General features: G+C 46.2%; 1 protein-coding gene across 1 annotated transcript; it reads left to right on the forward strand.

Moving 5' to 3' along the window:
- The first annotated feature begins 6,659 nt into the window (after positions 1-6,659).
- On the forward strand, positions 6,660-16,893 carry mpst (mercaptopyruvate sulfurtransferase). The gene is made up of 2 exons (XM_078237509.1): positions 6,660-7,330; positions 14,580-16,893. The coding sequence occupies exons 1-2, from the start codon at positions 6,751-6,753 to the stop codon at positions 14,867-14,869; spliced, it is 870 nt and encodes a 289-aa protein (XP_078093635.1). The 5' UTR covers positions 6,660-6,750; the 3' UTR covers positions 14,870-16,893.
- The last annotated feature ends 3,803 nt before the right edge of the window (positions 16,894-20,696 follow it).

Here is a 20,696-nt window from a genome sequence, read left to right on the forward strand (position 1 = left end):
AACCTGGTGTTTGTGAGACTTCTTACTGAGAGACAGAAAGCAGAGTTGTCCCCGGTGTCCGAGCCAAGTCGGAATTTACTTGCTGGAGAATTGTGCGCCCATTATTCTCAATTCGAGAGCGAAAGAAAGACTTTCATTCATATATAATTTTTCACAACCACCAGAGGTCGCAAAGTGCTGTACAGACACTTTTGAAGTGTGGTCATTGTTGTAATGTAGAAAATTCAACATCCAATGTGCACACAGAGTTGTGGGAAACAGTTGCTTTTTTTAGACTCAAGGGAGAAATACATGTGTGCAATTTTCGCACTGCCGTCTCACAGTGCCTGTTTGAATTCCGAGGGAAAATCTTCAATTAATACACATTTCCAGAGACACCAGGAATTAAAATACGCTGTACTGTGCCTGAGAAAGCAATATCATAGGCATCTGGACAAAAAAGGCACTCGAATACACCACAATTCACAATACAGAACTATAATTAATCTAATGCTAACGCCATTATCCAACACCAATAAATGAATGGCCTCTGAGATCACATCTTATGCTTTACTGCGTCTTATCCCCATCGTGTATGGCCAGGGTGCTGGCATCAATTTGTATTCAGCTTGCAGGTTTGGATAAGAATGTCAGGCCAGTAAATCTCAAAATTCTTAAAGAAAGAAATGAAAAACAGAAAGAACTCCATTCTAACCAGTTTTTTTTCCCCCTGGATGTGCTCGCAGACCTAGGGAGTTCATTGTAACACACTAATGAGTCAAGATGAAAAATAAGTCTAGCTTGAATCAATTTGGAATGGTTTAAGTGTTAAGACTACCGTGCAAACCGTGTTGTCAATAAAACACTATGCCGTGTATGTGAGGCATTATTCTATTCATGGTCGCAACCTTGGCATGCCTGTTTGACTCTGAGTTAAGCGCCATACCCTATGTCCTCTCAATCACTAAGTCCACCGACTTACACCTTTGTAGCAACCCCTATCTCTTGCCCCGTCTCAGCTCAACTGCAATGAAAACCTTACTCAAGCCTTTTTTACCTCTCGGCTATCTCAGTTTTAAAATTGATACGTTGTTGGACTGGGAGCAAATGTCAGTCACTTGGCAGAGAGGGTGATGGGTGAATGGGACTAGGCACGAGGTGGAAAATGTACATTAGAGCTTTGGATAGTTTCCGAGATCTCCACAAACTTAGGAAAAAGAAACCCAGAGACTTGCAGGTATCAGCTGCACATAGAGTCACAGACGTTTACAGCATGGAAACAGGCCCTTCGGCCCAACTTGTCCATGCCGCCCTTTTGTTTTAACCACTAAGCTAGTCCCAATTGCCTGCATTTGGCCCATATCCCTCTATATTCATCTAACCCATGTAACTATCTAAATGCTTTCTAAAAGACAAAATTGTACCCACCTCTACTACTACCTCTGGCAGCTCATTCCAGACACTCACCACCCTCTGTGTGAAAAAACTGCCCCTCTGGACCCTTTTATATCTCTCCCCTCTCACCTTAAACCTATGCCCTCTAGTTTCAGACTCCCAAGCCTTTGGGAAAAGATGTTGACTATCTAGCTGATCTATGCCCCTCATAATTTTATAGCCCTCTGTGCCACCGCTATCATAACAAAGGACATCAGGTAAACAGGATTCTGTGCCTGGTTCTTGATGGGGGTTACATTAAATTGGCTGACTGTAAACAAGAATCCTAAACAATCTACTCACCCACTGAAAATTGAATAAATGCTTCTGGCTTAAAGAATTCCCCATTTTCATTCGGGAAATTGTCTGGAGTAAATTGTTTTGGGTCCTTCCGTTATATCTCCTCAAACAAAACTGATAGCATGCTGATTAAGATGGAGGTTTCCTGGAAAAGAACAGAACAAAATATCTTGCATTGAGTTATACGGTCAAAAATGGCAAAGTGTTGGTTCGGTGAGAGAAATGGTGTGTTCCTCTTCAGAAAACCAGGCCAATTTTCTCTCCATATCTTACCACAATCTGTCAAAGAGAAACAGCCTCAACACACCAGCAAAGCCCGGCTGCATTGAGATTGGGGCTCCATGTTTGAAGGGTGCGCTGATCAGACCCCCCCCCAAGCACCCCTACCCCAGGCCACCACGGAGGTCTCAGAGACTCTGCTGCCTCACAGCACCAGAGACCAGAGTTCAATTCCGGCCTTGGATGACTATCTGTGTGGAGTTTGCATGTTCTCCCCGTGTCTGCGTGGGCTTCCTCCGGGCGCTCCAGTTTCCACCTACAGTACAGAGATGTACAGGTTAGGTGGATTGGCCATGCTAACTTGCCCTTAATGTCCAAAGATGTGTAGGTTAGTTGGATTGGCCTTGGTAAATGCACAGGGTTACAGGGCTGAGGGTTGGACCTGGGTAAGATGCTGTCTCAGAGAGTTGGTGCAGACTCAATGGGCTGAATGGCCTTCTGCACTGGAAGGATTCTAGAGTTCTAAAGGTGGACTCTGTTCCTCTCGATAAATGCTGCCAGACTATATCATAGAATCCCGACAGTGCAGAAGAGGTCATTCGGCCCATCAAGTCTGCCCTGACTCTCCAACAGACTATCTTACCTAGGCTCTCTCACCCACCCTATCCCCGTAACCCCACATATTTCCCATTACTAATCCACCTAACCTGCATATCTTTGGACTCTAAGGGGTAATTTAGCATGACCAATCCACCCAACCGGCATATCTTTGGACTTTGGAATCATATGGACTCTAAAGGTGAACTCTGTTCCTGTCTTCACAGATGGTGCCAGACTATATGACTCTTACAGAGCTGCAGAGCTTTATCCAGTATTTTCTGTCCTATTGTGTTGGTTTCCAGTGCAAGGAGTTGTCTCCGACTGAGTGTTGCAGTCTGGCACATTCTAATGCCCAGGACTACGTGCTGATGGACCCACTGAATCTTGGGGCTGCTGTCACAGAGGCGCAATGGGGAAGGCAGCTGTCTAAGACCTTTCAACCACAGTGAACTGAGGGGAACAGAAGCTCCTCGGTCCAAATGATTCACTGGATGCATACAGTGAATATTACATGTATCTCAGTTATACTGAAGCACCTCGGAGTGCAACCTTTCCTATGTAGACAGCCAGGACGGCACGGTGACACAGTGGTTAGCACTGCTGCCTCACAGCACCAGGGGCCTGAGTTCAATTCATGGCTTGGGTTACTGTCTGTGTGGAGTTTGCACATTCTCCCTGTGTTTGCGTGGGTTTTCTCCGGTGCTCTAGTTTCCTCCCACAGTCCAAAAGATGTGCTGGTTAGGGTGCATTGGCCATGCTACATTCTCCCTCAGTGTACCTGAACAGATGCCAGAGTGTGGCGACGAGGGTATTTTCACAGTAACCTCATTGCAGTGTTAATGTCAGCCTACTTGTGGCACTAATAAATAAACTTAAAACTAAAATAACTTTGCAACATTTGTAAGACCATTGTAAAATGTCTGAAATGTTTGCTTTGCTGTATTGAAGTATCTCAGAATATTTCTGGATGTATGTATGTTCTGGGGACCCAGGTTCGAATCCCGCCACGGCAGATGGTGGAATTTGAATTCAATTAGAAAAATAAATCTGGAATTAAGAATCTACTGATGACCATGAAACCATTGTCGATTGTCAGGAAAACCCAACTGGTTCTCTAATGTCCCTTTGGGGAAGGAAATCTGCCGTCCTTACCTGGTCTGGCCTATATGTGACTCCAGACCCACAGTAGTGTGGTTGACTCTCAACTGCCTTCTGAACAAGGGCAACTAGGGATGGGCAATAAATGCTGGCCCAGCCAGCGACACCCATGTCCCACAAATGAATAAAAAAGGACTCTAATTTGAACTCTGTTCCTCTCTTCACAGATGCTGCCAGACTATATGACTCTTGCAGAGCTACTGAGCTTTATCCAGCAGTTCCTGTTTTATTGTGTTGGTTTTCCAGTACAAGGAGTTGTCTCCGATGTAGTGTTCCAGACTGGCACATTCCAAAGCTCAGGACTACGTGCTGAGGGATGCACTAAAGCTTGGGGCTGCTGTCACAGAGGCGCAATGAGGAAGGTCGCTGCCTAAGACCTTTCAACCACAGTCTAGGGCAATCAGGGCAGCACAGTGGTTAGAACTGCAGCCGAGGGACGATTTCTGGCTTGGGTCATTGTCTGTGTGGAGTCTGCACGTTCTCCCCATGTCAGCGTGAGTTTCCTCCGGCTGCTCCGGTTTCCTCCCACAGTCTGAAAGACGTGCTGGTTAGGTGCATTGGCCGTGCTAAAAATTCTCCCTCAGTATACCCGAGTAGTTTAAGTTTTAAGTTTAAGTTTATTTATTAGTGTCACAAGTAGGCTCACATTAACGCTGCAATGAAGGTATTATGAAAATCCCCTAGTCACCACACTCCGATGCCTGTTCGGGTACACTGAGGGAGAATTTAGCATGGCCCATGCACCCTAACCAGCATGTCTTTCGGACTGTGGGAGGAAACCGGAGCACCCGGAGGAAACCCACGCAGACACGGGGAGAATGTGCAAACTCCGCAGTGACAGTGACCCAACCCGGGAATCGAACCCAGGTCCTTGGTGCTGTAAAAAAAACAGTGCTAACCTTGATTTGATTTGATTTATTATTGTCATATGTATTGGTATATGAAAAATATTGTTTCTTGCGCACTATACAGACAAAGCATACTGTTCATAGAGAAGGAAATGAGAGAGTGCAGAATGTCGTGTTACAGTCATAGCTAGGGTGTAGAGAAAGATCAACTTAATGCGAGGTAGGTCCATTCAAAAGTCTGATGGCAGCAGGAAAGAATCTATTCTTGAGTCGGTTGGTACGTGACCTCAGACTTTTGTATCTTCCTCCCCGACGGAAGAAGGTGGAAGAGACTGTGTTCAGGGTGCGTGAGGTCCTTAATTATGCTGGCTGCTTTTCCAAGGCAGCAGGAAGTGTAGACAGTATCAATGGGTGCGAGGTGCCTCTGTGGCATCGTGCCGCCCAGGCGCAAGTGTGTGGCGACTAGGGGATCTTCACAATAACGTCATTGCAATGTTCATGTAAGCCTAATTGTGATACTAATAAATAAACTTCAAACATTTGTGAGACCATTCTGAAAGGTTTCCTTTACTGTATTGAAGCATCTCAGAATGTTACTTGATTTTTTTTTATTCATTCGTGGGACATAGATGTTAGTGGTTGGTCAGCATTTACTGTCCATCCCTAGTTGCCCGAGGGCAGTTGAGAGTCAGCCACATTGCTGTGGCTCTGGAGTCACATGTAGGCCAAACTGGGTAAAGACGGCAGATTTCCTTCCCAAAGGCAGGGGAGTGACATTAATGAACCAGTTGGGTTTTTTCCAACAATCGACAATGGTTTCATGGTCATCAGTAGATTCTTAACTCCAGATATTTTTTATTGAATTCAAATTCCACCATCTGCTGTGGCAGGATTGAAACCATGGTCCCCAGAACATTAGCTGAATTTCTGGATTAATAGTCTTGGGGCAGCACGGTGGCACAGTGGTTAGCACTGCTGCCTCACAGCACCAGGGACCTGGATTCAATTCCTGGTTTGGGTCACTGTCCGTGTGGAGTTTGCATGTTCTCCCCGTGTCCAGGTGCTCCGGTTTCCTCCCAAAGTCTGAAAGACATACCAGTTAGGTGCATTGGCCATGCTAAATTCTCCCTCAGTGTATCCTAACAGGCACCGGAGTGTGGCAACTAGGGGATTTTCACAGTAACTTCATTGCAGTGTTAATGTAAGCCTACTTGTGACTAATAAATAAACTTTACTTCAGCGATCATACCAAAAGTCTGAGGTCACGTACCAACCGACTCAAGAACAGGTTCTTCCCTGCTGCCATCAGACTTTTGAATGGACCTACCTTGCTTTAAGTTGATCTTTCTCTACACACTAGCTATAACTGTAACAGTACATTCTGTACTCATTTCCTTCTCGATGAATGGTATGCTATGAACAGGACAATGGTTGGCACTGCTGCCTCACAGCGCCAGGGACCCATGTTCGATTCCCGGCTTGGGTCACTGTCTGTGTGGAATCTGCACATTCTCCCCGTGTCTGCTTCCTCCGGGTGCTCCGGTTTCCTCCCACAGTCTGAAAGACATGCGGGTTAGGTACATTGACCCGAACAGGCGCCAGACTGTGGCGACTCGAAGAATTTCACAATAACTTCATTGCAGTGTTCATATAAGCCTTACTTATGACTAATAAATAAACTTTAAGCTTTGTCTGTACAGCGTGCGCGCAAGAAACAATACTTTTCACTGTATGCTAATACATGTGACAATAGGGGAATTTCACAGTAACTTCATTGCAGTGTTAATGTAAACCTTGTGACTAATAAATAAACTTTAAGCTTTGTCTGTATAGCGTGCAAGAAACAATACTTTTCACTGTATGCTAATACATGTGATAATTGGGGAATTTCACAGTAACTTCATTGCAGTGTTAATGTAACTGATGACTAACAAATAAACTTTATAATAAATCAAATTAAATAAAATTCAAATCCCCTTGATGCATAAAAAGATTGATGCATGTAAAGAACCTGAATGTTATTTGTGTGATGGGCACTTTGGAATGATTGTAATGTTCTCCCAGATTTGTGAATACAGTGTACAGAAACAAGTTTGTGTTTTGACTGCAGGTTTCAGAGCTCTGGTTCAGTGTTTGGGAGGTTTGTGTGTGTCAGACTCCGCCCAGGCAGGGGAAGAGGCAGGGGAAGGGAAGAGTGTGTGTATTCCCTGCCATGGCTGCATCCAGGGCTGTGGTGTCTGCTGCCTGGCTGTCTGAGGCTCTGAGTGGGGCTCAGGCTGGGACGCTGCGGGTGCTGGACTGCTCCTGGCACCTGCCCAAGCTGCAGCGGGACGGCCGCCAGGAGTTCGGCGAGAGGCACATCCCGGGCGCCGCCTTCTTCGACCTGAACGGCTGCAGCGATCCGGCCGACCCCCCGCTGCACATGATGCCGGGGCCGGAGCACTTCTCCCGGTGCGCGGGCGAGCTGGGCATCAGCAGCCTCACCCACGTCGTGGTGTACGACGCCAGCGACTTCGGGCAGTTCAGCGCGCCGCGGGTCTGGTGGATGTTCCGGGCGTTCGGCCACAGCCTGGTGTCCGTGCTGGACGGCGGCTTCCTCAACTGGCGCAAGGAGGGGCGGCCGGTCACCTCGGAGGTGCAGCCCTTGCCCCGGGCTGAGTTCAAAGCCAACCCCAAAGCCTGGATCAAATCCTACCAGGAGATCCTGGACAACATCCAGAGCAAGCAGTTCCAGCTGGTGGATGCCAGGCCAGAGGGGAGATTCAGAGGCACACAGCCAGAACCCAGAGAAGGTTTTATTTTAAAAAGTTCTTTTGCATTCTTCTGCCCTCTAAATAATGCATTTAACTAATGCATTGAATACTTCCTCCCTGTAAATAATTCCTACATTGAGTTATTCTTCCCTCTAACTCCTGCATTGAACTCTTTCCCCCTCTAACTCCTGCATTGAGTTATTCTTCCCCCTCTAACTCCTACATTGAGTTATTCTTCCCTCTAACTCCTGCATTGAACTCTTCCTCCCTGTAAATAATTAATTAACTCCTGCATTGAGTTATTCTTCCTCCCTCTAATTCCTGCATGGAACTTTTCTTCCTCCCTCTAACTAATTTATTTAACTCCTGCATTGAATCATAGGATCCCCAGAGGGGAGAAGACCATCGAGCCTACACCGACAACAATCTCTTTCCCCAACTCCATCCCGTAACCCCATGTATTTGCCCTCCTAATCCCCCTGACACGAAGGGGCATTTTAGCATGGCCAATCCACCTAACAGAAAACAAAGAAAATTGCAGCACAGGAACAGGCCCTTCGGTCCTCCAAACCTGCACCGACCATGCTGCCTGACTGAACTAAAACCCCCTACCCTTCCAGGGGCCATTTCCCTCTATTCCCATCCTATTCATGTATTTGTCAAGACGCACCTTAAAAGTCATTATTGTATCTGCTTCCACGACTTGGCACCAACCACCCTCTGTGTAAAAGATTAGCCTCGTACATCTCCTTTAAACCTTGCCCCTCGCACCTTAAACCTATACCCCCTAGTAATTGCCTCTTCCACCCTCAGAAAAAGCTTCTGGCTATCCACTCTGTCCATGTCCCTCATACTCTTGTAGACTTCTATCAGATCATCCCCCTCAACCTCTGTCATTCCAGTGAGAACAAACCAAGTTTCTCCAACCTCTCCTCATAGCTAATGCCCTCCATACCAGACAACATCCTGGTACATCTTTTCTGTATCCTCTCCAAAGCCTCCACATTCTTCTGGTAGTGTGGCAACCAGAATTGAACACTATGTTCCAAGTGCGGCCTAACTAAGGTTCTATAAAGCTGCAACGTGACTTGCCAATTTTTAAACTCAATGCCCCAGCCAATGAAGGCAAGCATGCCGTATACCTTCTTGACTACCTTCGCCACCTGCATTGCCACTTTCAGTGACCTGTGTACCTGTGCACCCAGATCCCTCTGCCATTTACTGTATATTTCCTATCTGTGTGAAACCTTCCAAAATGCATTAACTCACATTTGTCCTGATTAAATCCATCTGCCATCTCTCCACACAAGTCTCCAACTGTTCTATATGCTGCTGTATTGTCTAGTGGTCCTCGTCGCGATTCGCAAATCCACCAACCTTTGTGTCGTCTGCAAACTTACTGATCAAACCAGTTATATTTTCCTCCAAGTCATTTATTTATATATATATATTACAAACAGTAAAGGTCCCAGCACTGATTCCTGAGGAATGCCACTTGTCACAGTCCTCCATTCAGAATCCGCATGGGATTGAGGGTGATTTAGCGGTTTGGATCAGGAATTGGCTCGCTGTAAGAAGACAGAGGGTGGTGGTTGATGGGAAATGTTCATCCTGGAGTTCAGTTACTAGTGGTGCACCGCAAGGATCTGTTTTGGGGCCACTGCTGTTTGTCATTTTTATAAATGACCTGGATGAGGGCGTAGAAGGATGGGTTAGTAAATTTGCGGATGACACTAAAGTCGGTGGAGTTGTGGACAGTGCGGAAAATTGTTGCAGGTTACATAGATAAGCTGCAGAGCTGGGCTGAGAGGTGACAAATGGAGTTCAATGCGGAAAAGTGTGAGGTGTTTCACTTTGGAAGGAGTAACAGGACTACAGAGTACTGGGCTAATGGTAAGATACTTGGTAGTGTGGATGAACAGAGAGATCTCGGTGTCCATGTGCATAGATCCCTGAAAGTTGGCACCCAGGTTGATAGGGTTGTGAAGAAGGTGTACGGACTGTTAGCTTTTATTGGTAGAGGGATTGAGTTTCGGAGCCAGGAGGTCATGTTGCAGCTGTAAAGTTCTGGTCGCCGCATTATAGGAAGGATGTGGAAGCATTGGAAAGGGTGCAGAGGAGATTTACTAAGATGTTGCCTGGTATAGTGGGAAGGTCTTATGAGGAAAGGCTGAGGGACTTGAGGTTGTTTTCGTTAGAGAGAAGGTTAAGAGGTGACTTATAGAGGCACACAAGATGATCAGAGGATTAGATAGGGTGGATAGTGAGAGCCTTTTTCCTCGGATGGTGATAGCTAGCCGAGGGGACATAGCTTTAAATTGAGGGGTGATAGATATAGGACAGATGTCAGAGGTAGGTTCTTCACTCAGAGAGTAGTAAGGGCATGGAATGTCCTGCCTGCAGCAGTAGTGGACTCGCCAACATTAAGGGCATTTAAATGATCATTGGATAAACATACGGATGATATTGGAATAGTGTAGGTTAGATGGGCTTTAGATTGGTTTCACTGGTCGGCGCAACATAGAGGGCCGAAGGGCCTGTACTGCGCTGTAATGTTCTATGAAACACACCTTCCACTGCTACCCTGTGTCTTCTATGAGCCAGCTCTGTACCCACCTTGCCAGCTCACCTCTGATCCCATGCGACTTTACCTTCTGAACCAGTCTCCCATGAGGGACCTTGTCAAAGGCCTTACTGAAGTCCATGTAGACGACATCCACTGCCCTACCCTCATCAAACATCTTCGTCACTTCCTTGAAAAACTCAATCAAGTTAGTGAGACACGACCTCCCCTTTACAAAACCATGTTCCTTCTCGCTAATACGTCCACTTATTTCCAAGTGGGAGTAAATCCTGTCTCAAAGAATCCTCTCCAATAATTTCCCTACCACTGACATAAGGCTCATCGGCCTGTAATTACCTGGATTATTCTTGGTACCCTTCTTAAATAAAGGAACAACATTGGCTATTTTCCAATCCTCTGGGACATCCCCTGTAGCCAGTGAAGATACAAAGATTTCTCTCAAGGCCCCAGCAATTTCCTCCCTTGCCTTTTATTATTCTGGGGTATATTCCATCAGGTCCTGGGGACTTGTCTACCTTAATGTTTCTCAAGAACCCCAATACCACCTCCTTTTTGATCTCAACATAACTCAAACTATCTACACACCCTTTGCCAGACTCATCATCCACCAAGTCCTTCTCTCTGGTGAATACTGACGCAAAGTACTCATTTAATACCTCGCCCATTTCCTCTGGCTCCACGCATTGATTCCCTCCCCTGTTCTTGAGTGGGCCTAACCTACACATTTTTGTCCTATTCTTCCACCACCTAACTCCTGCGTTGAACTATGCTTGTTCTCTCTAACTCCTGCAAGGAGTTATTCGGCGTCTCTCTAAATGATTTATTTAACTCCTGCATTGAGTTATTCTTTCTCCCTCTAACTCCTGCATTGAATCATAGAATCCCCACAGTACAATTTAATGCGAGATAGGTCCATTCAAAAGTCTGATGGCAGCAGGGAAGAAGCTGTTCTTGAGTCGGTTAGTATATGACCTCAGACTTTTGTATCCTTTTTCCTGACTGACGAAGATGGAAGAGAGTATGTCCTGGGTGCGTGGGGGTCTTTGATTATGTTGGCGGCTTTTCTGAAGCAGCGGGAAGTGTAGACAGAGTCAATGGATGGGAGGCTGGTTTGCGTGATGGACTGGGCTTCATTCACCACCCCTTTGTAGTTTCTTGCGGTCTTGGACAGAATAGGAGCCATACCAAACTGTGATACATCTGGAAAAGGATGCTTTCTATGGTGCATCTGTAAAAGTTGGTGAGAGTTGTAGCGGACATGCCAAATTTCCTTAGCCTCCTGAGAAGGTAAAGGCGTTGGTGGGGCCTTCTTAACTATAGCGTGACCTGGCAGTGTGTATGTCACAAGAGTGACTGAGCTTTCGAAACACTTCACTGGCAGTGAAGTACATTCAGACATGATGAAAGGTGGTTTATAAATGCACATTGGACACTGGCTACATTTCCACATGGGGGGATGGTGTTGTTTATTCGGCTGCGTCGCCCCCAAGATTACGGATTCAGACTCTGAGCAAGACAAACATTTTACTCCTGACAGAGCTCTATTGATTAACATCGGTGATGATTCAATAGCAAACGATTGAGCAAACATTCAGTGGTCAGATACTTCAAGGACATGGAACTTCTCATATTTTGTTTTTATCTCCAGGCATTTTTACTCATCAACTGCATTTCAGGTTATAATTGGTCATATCGAAATATTCATGCCAATTAAATGATTCAAGGGACCTGGAGGTTTTGTTTCTATATCCTACAACATTACCCCGGCAGTGGAGATCTCTCTCTTATCAAGAGCGAAGACCATGCTCAGTATCTGCCACGATAATTGTTCTTGGGCAACTAGGGTTCCTGTCACTTCTGCAAACACATCACCATATTTGGGTTTTTCAAATCAAGCTGTACAAGCAGTGAGGATAGATTGCCACAGCACAGAAGGAGGCTATTTGGCCCATCGTGTTTGTGCCAGCACTCCTATTCACCGAGTACCACTTTCCCACACCTTCTCCCCATAGCCCTGCACATCCTCCTTCTTCAAGTCATAATTCCCTCCTGAATGCCTCGGTTGAACCCGCGTCAACTCGCTCTCAGGCAGCACTTTCCAGATCTTTAATCACTCACTGCGTGAAAAAGTTTTTCCTCGTATCTCCATTGCTTCTTTTGCCAATTACTCCAAATCTGTGCAATCTGGTTCTCGATCCTGCCGTCAGTTTTGCATCCTTCCTGTAGCGAGGTGACCAGAACTGCACACACTACTCCAACTGTGGCTTAAACAAACTTTTGTATAGCTTTGTTTTAATAGACCTGTTGCACCTAATTTAATTGACCGATGCACCTAATCAGCGCATCCAAAAGACTTGCTGGTTAGGTGCATTGGACATACTAAAGCAACAGTTTCTCCTTGAGTTGAGGGTGTTGCTCACTTGAGCTGGTTGAAAAGAGAAGTTGGGTGGAAATGGTTCCGTACAAAGTATATCAAGAGTTGGTGAAAACATTCTGCTCAACATTAGCTATTTGGATGCGCTCCCAAACCTCATCCTATATAAACCACAGCTGCCAAATAGGAATCAGTTGCTACTCATCTGTCAGCTCTGCCCCCAGTCCCCTGTGCCTCAAATTAAAATGTTCACACTCCTGCTTAAATGCATTCATGGTCTCCTCTATCTATCTCTCTCTAATCTCCAGTCCTTCGATTACCCCGACTCCTCTGAATTTATCATTTCTCTGATTATGTTCTCATAGATACTCGACAGTGCAGAATGAGGCCATTTGGCCCGTCGAGTCTGCACCGACCACAATCCCACCCAGGCTCTACCCCCATATCCCGACATATTTACCCACTAATCCCTCTAACCTACACAACTCGGGACACTAACGGGCAATTTTAGCTAATCAACCTAACCCGCACATCTTTGGACTGTGGGAGGAAACCGGAGCACCCGGACGAAACACACGCAGACACAAGGTGAATGTGCAAACTCCACACAGACAGTGACCCAAGCCGGGAATCGAACCCAGGTCCCTGGAGCTGTGAAGCAGCAGTGCTGACCACTGTGCTACCGTGCCGCCCTCTTTTGAGCTCCCTCACTCTTTGCCCTGTCACCACGGCGACACAGTGGTGAGCCTCGCAGCGCCAGGGATCTAGGTTCGATTCCCAGCTTGGGTCACTGTCTGTGTGGAGTCTGCACGTTCCCCCTGTGTCTGCATGGGTTTCCTCCGGATGCTCCGGTTTCCTCTCACAGTCCGAAAGACATGCTGGTTAGGTATATAGGCTGTGCTAAATTCTGTGTACCTGAACAGAGTGTGGCGACTCGGGGATTTTCACAGTAACTTCATTGCAGTGTTAATGTGAGCCTAATTGTGACACTAATAAATTAACTTTAAGCTTCAACATAACCTCCCAGTGTGCCACGATTGATAAATTTAAGTCTCCTGTATACATTCTTAGCTATCCTATTAACCCTTCTGGCCAACTTCAGGAATCTGTGGACAATCACCCCAAGATCCTTCTATTCCTCTGAGCTTCCTAGTGTCCTGCCGTTCATTGAGTACTCCCTTGTCTTGTTACTCCTTCCAAAGTACATCACCTCTCACTTGTCAGGGTTATTTCATCTGCCATCTACCTGCCCATCTAACCAACCTTTCTATTTCTTCCTGCACCATAGATCTTCTTCACTATTAACTACCCTACCAAACTTCATATCATCCGTACATTTCTTATCATCCTCCCCACATTCTCATCTACACAAATAATAAGGGATCTCGCACTGATCCCTGTGGTACGCCGCTGGACACTGGCCTCCAGTCACACAAACAGCCTTCTACCTCCATCCTCTGTCATCCTACCACTAAGCCAGTTTTAGATCCATCACGCGAAGTTACCCTGGATCCCATGTGCTTTTATCTACTTTATCAGTCTCCCATGTGCGACCTTGTCAAAGAAGATGGAGTATAAGCTTTCCAATCAGCTACCATACATTAGGACGGCATGGTGGCACAATGGTTAGCACTACTGCCTCACAGCGCCAGGGACCCGGGTTCGATTCCTGGCTCGGGTCGCTTGTCATGTCTGTGTGGGTTCCCTCCGGGTGCACTGGTTTCCTCCCACTGTCTGAAAATGGTGCAGGTTAGGTTGATTGGCTATGGTAAATTGCCCCTTAGTGTCAGGGTGACTAAGCAGGACGAATACGTGGGGCTACGGGGATAGGGGCTGGGTAGGATTGTGGTCCGTGCAAACATGATGGGCCGAATGGCCTCCCGCACTGTAGGGATTCTATGATTATTCTTATACCGTTATACAGATGTTCGTATACCGTTATACAGCATTTACCAACACAACTGAATATGATTTGCTACTTTAATGTAGTTACCCAATCAATATTCATACACACTTAGTGATTATACCATCATTTCTATTACACTACGACCTTCAACACTGGGATACAATGGACAAAACAGAATCTTGTATCTTTGTGGGAAGACTCCCGCCCTGCTCAGTTCCCACACAGTCTTGCAGCTGCATCTTAAGTCCTTGTAATATAATTTTACTTAAATGTTGTTATTAACCCTTACTTTCCCCTTTCTGAGGATACAGATTTCTGAGGACAGACCTGTGGTGTGATCAGCATTGCATCTGACCATGGCCACGGAGGCTGTTGACCTGGAACTGGGCTGGCTTTGACCCAATGTTTCGTCTCCTTTCTCTAGGTATTGAGCCTGGCCACATCCCCAACAGCATCAACATCCCCTTCACCACCTTCATGCACCCGGACACCCTCAAGATGAAGAGCGAAAATGAGATTCGACACCTGTTTGAGGACCGCAAGATCGACCTGAACAAACCATTGGTGGTGTGCTGTGGCTCCGGAGTCACCGCCTGCATGGTCGCCCTTGGTGCTTACCTCTGTGGGAAAGACGACGTCCTGCTCTACGATGGCGCCTGGACGGAGTGGTTTAGGCGCGCTGACCGGAGTAACATCATCTCGGAGAAAAAATAGAAAATTGAAAAGGAGGCATCAAAATCAACGTTTCAGGGAGTGCTGTTCTCGCATTGAGATTAGTGATTCAGTTAATTAGTATTTGACTAGCGTAAGGGCACTCGTATGGTTGGGATGTAAGAGTAGGAGGCCAGTTAAAAGTTGTGCAAGCTACGTTAACAATTCAATTTACTCCCATGTTAAAGCCGAGTATTTGGCAGGTGTACTGCCATAGGTGGCTTTCTTCTGTAAGACTGTTCTTTGTCTTGTTTCTAATTGGATGTTTCTCAAATAGATGATTAAACCAGAGGTTCTGTCTTTTTTTCGCAAAACCAATAAAGGTGTGGTGAGGGAAAGAACGGCAAAGGATGGCTTGTCTTCAGCTGCTGCAGAATGATGAGTTAGAAACAAAATGGTGAAGGGGGCAGGGATACGTGAGAGGAAAGTCCATTTTCTGGGAAAAGTTGACATCTGCCAGAATCATTCCTGAATTTTTACAAAACAATTCCCACCTTCCTTTGAGGCTCAACATTGCAATTCACCCAAGATGCTTCACGTGCCCTTAGGCTTGAGTGTCAACTACTCCGTAATGCGTTTCCAATTGCTCCTCACTGTGAATTACTCCTTACTCTCAGCGACTGTTCTATGTGTAGTCAGGATTTCAAAGTGGGACCATTTGATGCATTTTGGATGCCAGATGTTGAAGTCTGAACCTGGATTCCTTTCCAAAGGAAGATTGTTTGCCAAAGCTCCACTTAGAAATTTACCAGGTTCCAGATGTTAACACGAGTAAAGTTTCATAGCCCATGTCAATAGGATTGCACATTTGGGTCAGGGATTGGGGTTGTGCCTGACGCACCCACAGTGAGAGGGAAATAGAGGCCAAGTCCCTGTTCTCTATTCCTGATCTAAGCCAGTCTCACAACACCAGGTTCAAGTCCAACAGGTTTATTTGATAGCACGAGCTTTCGGAGCATTGCCCCTTCATCAACTGATGAAGGGGCAATGCTCCGAAAGCTCGTGCTACCAAATAAACCTGTTGGACTTGAACCTGGTGTTGTGAGACTACTTACTGTGCCTCCCCCTGTCCAACACCGGCATCTCCACATCATGATCTAAGCCATGCCAAGTGAAGCCCAAAATGTTTCCCCTTCAGCAAGGAAGGTGGCACGGTGGCACAGTGGTTAGCACTGCTAGCCTCACAGTGCCAGGGACCCGGGTTCAATTCCGGCCTCGGGTCACTGCCTGTGTGGAGTCTGCATGTTCTCCCCATATCTGCGTGGGTTTCCTTCCACAGTCCAAAGATGTGCCGGTTAGGTTGATTGGCCATGCTAAATTGTCCCTTAAGTGTCAGGCAGATTAGCAGGGTAAATATGTGGGGTTACGTGAATAGGGCCTGGGTGAGATTGTGGTCGGTGCAGACTCGATGGGCCAAATGGCCTCTTTCGGCACTAGGAATTCTATATGGGAGAGGGAAGTAGCACCTTAATATCATCCCCCGGCCTACTGGACTTTCTTCATGGGAATCAAACGTAAGTGGTTTCAAAGCCAGTGGACAATAAATCAGCCCACAAGTCTGAGTTCTCCTGTTCTAAGAGTTCGAATTGGAAACCCTTCTGGTCATTTAACCCAGTGGAGTTGGTCTGTTAGCAATTGTTGCTGAATAGATAGTATCGGAGTTGAATCCTAAGCTTGCATTGCAATGGTGCACTCCAGATGTTGCAATGAAACCTTTGGGCAACATTCAGCACGCGGTTATCCAGTAACATGCCTGGCGTCATTTCTGGCCTCGTCTCAAGCTTTGTAGACTCATGCACATACCAATGTGCCTTTGGACTACTGAGTTCCACACACAAAGGCCAAGTGTGCTGTGAAGCAGATTTCAGGAATAGGCAGACAGAGTCTTCCCCATACACCCTGACTGCGAGTGAAATAAATAATGGAGTGAAAGATACAGGATACACACCACCATCATCTATTTTGTTGTCGTATCAATTTGCTGTGAAGCTGGCTGAAACGTTTGATTAAAACCTGCAAATTTCAAAGTGTTTGTGTGAGAGAAATATGTTGAAGTCCTTTCAAGGGAATCATAATGAAGATAAACATTCAATGAAGTAATGAGGGGTGCAGCATTAGTGCGAAAGACCCAGATTATTCGATGTACATAAGAATACAAAATAAGACATACAATGAGAAGTCAAGCAAGCTGAACCTTTAATCTCCCACTCTGTCGCAGCACTGCGGGGCTCTATGGTGTAGCCTTTTCCCCATGAGGCCACCAGTGTTACACTCTGCATTCAGTGTATCATAGAACCATAAAATCCCTTCAGTGCAGAAGGAGGCCATTCAGCCCATCGAGGCAGCCCTGACCCCACATTCCTGTGACCCCACATTCCTGTGACCCCACACTCCTGTAACCCCACACATTTATCATGGCTAATCCACCTAACCTACACATCTTCGGATACGACAGAGCAATTTCGCAAAGCCAATCCACCTAACCTGCATGTCTTTGGACACTAAGGGGGAATTTAGTCCAGCCAATCCACCTAATGTGTACATCTTTGGACACTAAGGGGGAATTTAGCATAGCCAATCCACATTACCTGTACATCTTGGGACACTAAGGGGCAATTTAGCATAGCCAATCCACCTAACCTGTACATCTTGGGACACTAAGGGGCAACTTAGCATAGCCAATCCACCTAACCTACACATATTTGGACACTAAGGGGCAATTTGGCATAGCCAATCCACCTAACCTATACATCTTGGGATACTAAGGGGCAATTTAGCATAGCCAATCCACCTAACCTACGCATATTTGTAGACTAAGGGGCAATTTAGCATAGCCAATCCACATTACTTGTACATCTTGTGACACGAAGGGGCAATTTAGCATAGCCAATCCACCTAACCTGTACATCTTGGGACACTAAGGGGCAACTTAGCATAGCCAATCCACCTAACCTATACATCTTGGGACACTAAGGGGCAATTTAGCACAGCCAATCCACCGAACCTACACATATTTGGACACTAAGGGGCAATTTAGCATAGCCAATCCACCTAACCTGCACATCTTTGGAATGTGGGAAGAATTTGGAGGAGAGGAAACCCATGCAGACACGGAGAACATGCAAACTACACTGTCACTCAGGGCTGGAATTGAATCTGGGTCCCAGGCGACGTGAGGCAACAGTGCTAACCGCCGTGCCGCTCTATCAATTGGATATGGCTTGAAAGTTCCTCCACTTATTTCATCATACTGGAGGTGTGGCTGTCTGCAGACAAACAAAATGGATGCTGGAATTTCTAACAGCGGAGCTCGTGTTCTCGGCTAGCTGGCTTGGTTATGGGATCAAGTACCATTCCAGAGGCTATCCGCAAAATGTAGGCTGACTCTCCAATGCAGCATTGAGGGAGCACTGCAGTATCAATTTTCACAAGACATTAAACTAAAGTCCGATGTGCTCTCAAGCGGCTACAGAAGGGAGAGCTAAATAAATAACATGGCAGCTTCTGCCCATTGACTTTCCATTCAATGGAATTTTGACGCTTTTGGAAATTAATTGCTAAAATATGCCACTGAACCCAACGGATGCTAATTAATTCTTTAATTGTGCCACCGTGCCGCCTTTCCTGTTGAAGGGGAAACCTTTTGTTAAAGATCAGAGATATAATTACACCTGTCTTTTCTGTGTGTTTTATGTTGAGTGGGAATCAGAACATTGCGAGCATGGCTCCACATATAAGACCATTCTTGGAATATGTGAGTCAGATAAAGATTTTTAACTGCTGTTCGTTTGGTCCAACTGTTATAGAATCCCTACTGTGCAGAAGGAGGCCATTCGGTCCATCAAGCCTGCACCGATAACAATCCCACCCAGTTCCTATCCCCGTATCCCTACGGTATTTATGCTGCAAATTCCCCTGACACTAAGGGGCAATTTAGCATGGCCAGTCCACCTGACCTGCACATCTTTGGAGTGTGGGAGGAAACCAGAGCAAAGAACAAAGAAAATTACAGCCCAGGAACAGGCCCTTCGGCCCTCCAAGCCTGCACCGACCATGCTGCCCAACTGAACTAAAACACCCGACCCTTCCGGGGACCATATCCCTCTATTCCCATCCTATTCATGTATTTGTCCAGACACACCTTAAAACTCACTATCGTACCTGCTTCCACTACCCTTGGCAATGAGCTCCAGGCACACATCACCCTCTGTGTAAAAAACTTGCCTCATACATCACCTTTAAACCTTGCCCCTCGCACCTTAAACCTATACCCCCGAGTAATTGACTCTTCCACCCTCAGTAAAAACTTCTGACTATTCACTCTGTCCATGCCCCTCATAATCTTGTAGACTTCTATCAGGTCGCCCCCCCCTCAACCTCCGTCGTTCCAGTGAGAACAAACCAAGTTTCTCCAACCTCTCCTCATAGCTAATGCCCTCCATACCAGGCAACATCCTGGTACATCTTTTCTGTACCCTCTCCAAAGCCTCCACATCCTTCTGGTAGTGTGGCAACCAGAATTGAACACTATGTTTCAAGTGCGGCCTAACTAAGGTTCTATAAAGCTGCAAGGTGACTTGCCAATTTTTAAACTCAGCGCCCCGGCCAATGAAGGCAAGTATGCCATATGCCTTCTTGACTACCTTCGCCAACTGCATTGCCACTTTCAGTGACCTGTGTACCTCTACACCCACATCCCTCGGCCTATCAATACTCTTAAGGGTTCTGCCATTTACTGTATATTTCCTATCTGTGTGAGACCTTCCAAAATGCATTACCTCACATTTGTCCAGATTAAATCCAACTGCCATCTCTCCGCGCAAGTCTCCAACTGATCTATATGCTGCTGTATTGTCTGGTGGTCCTCGACGCTATTCGCAAATCCACCAACCTTTGTGTCGTCTGCAAACTTACTGATCAAACCAGTTATATTTTCCTCCAAATCATTTATATATATATATTGCAAACAGCAAAGGTCCCAGTACTGATTCCTGAAGAATGCCACTTGTTACAGCCCTCCATTCAGAATCCGCATGGGATTGAGGGTGATTTAGCGGTTTGGATCAGGAATTGGCTGTAAGAAGACAGAGGGTGGTGGTTGATGGGAATTGCTCATCCTGGAGTTCAGTTACTAGTGGTGTACTTCAAGGATCTGTTTTGGGGCCACTGCTGTTTGTCATTTTTATAAATGACCTGGATGAGGGCGTAGAAGGGTGGGTTAGTAAATTTGCGGATGACACTAAAGTCGGTGGAGTTGTGGACAGTGCGGAAGGTTGTTGCAGGTTACAGAGGGACGTAGATAAGCTGCAGAGCTGGGCTGAGAGGTGGCAAATGGAGTTTAATGCGGAAAAGTGTGAGGTGTTTCACTTTGGAAGGAGTAACAGGATTACAGAGTACTGGGCTAATGGTAAGATACTTGGTAGTGTGGATGAACAGAGAGATCTCGGTGTCCATGTGCATAGATCCCTGAAAGTTGGCACCCAGGTTGATGGGGTTGTTAAGAAGGTGTACAGAGTGTTAGCTTTTATTGGTAGAGGGATTGAGTTTCAGAGCCAGGAGGTCATGTTGCAGCTGTACAAAAGTCTGGTGCGGCCGCACTTGGAGTATTGCATAAAGTTCTGGTCGCTGCATTATAGGAAGGATGTGGAAGCATTGGAAAGGGTGCAGAGGAGATTTACTAGGATGTTGCCTGGTATGGTGGGAAGGTCTTATGAGGAAAGGCTGAGGGACTTGAGGTTGTTTTCGTTAGAGAGAAGGTTAAGAGGTGACTTATTAGAGGCACACAAGATGATCAGAGGATTAGATAGGGTGGATAGTGAGAGCCTTTTTC

The sequence above is a fragment of the Mustelus asterias genome, chromosome 21 (genome assembly GCF_964213995.1).
Source record: "Mustelus asterias chromosome 21, sMusAst1.hap1.1, whole genome shotgun sequence".
In the NCBI taxonomy this organism is placed as follows: Eukaryota; Metazoa; Chordata; class Chondrichthyes; order Carcharhiniformes; family Triakidae; genus Mustelus; species Mustelus asterias.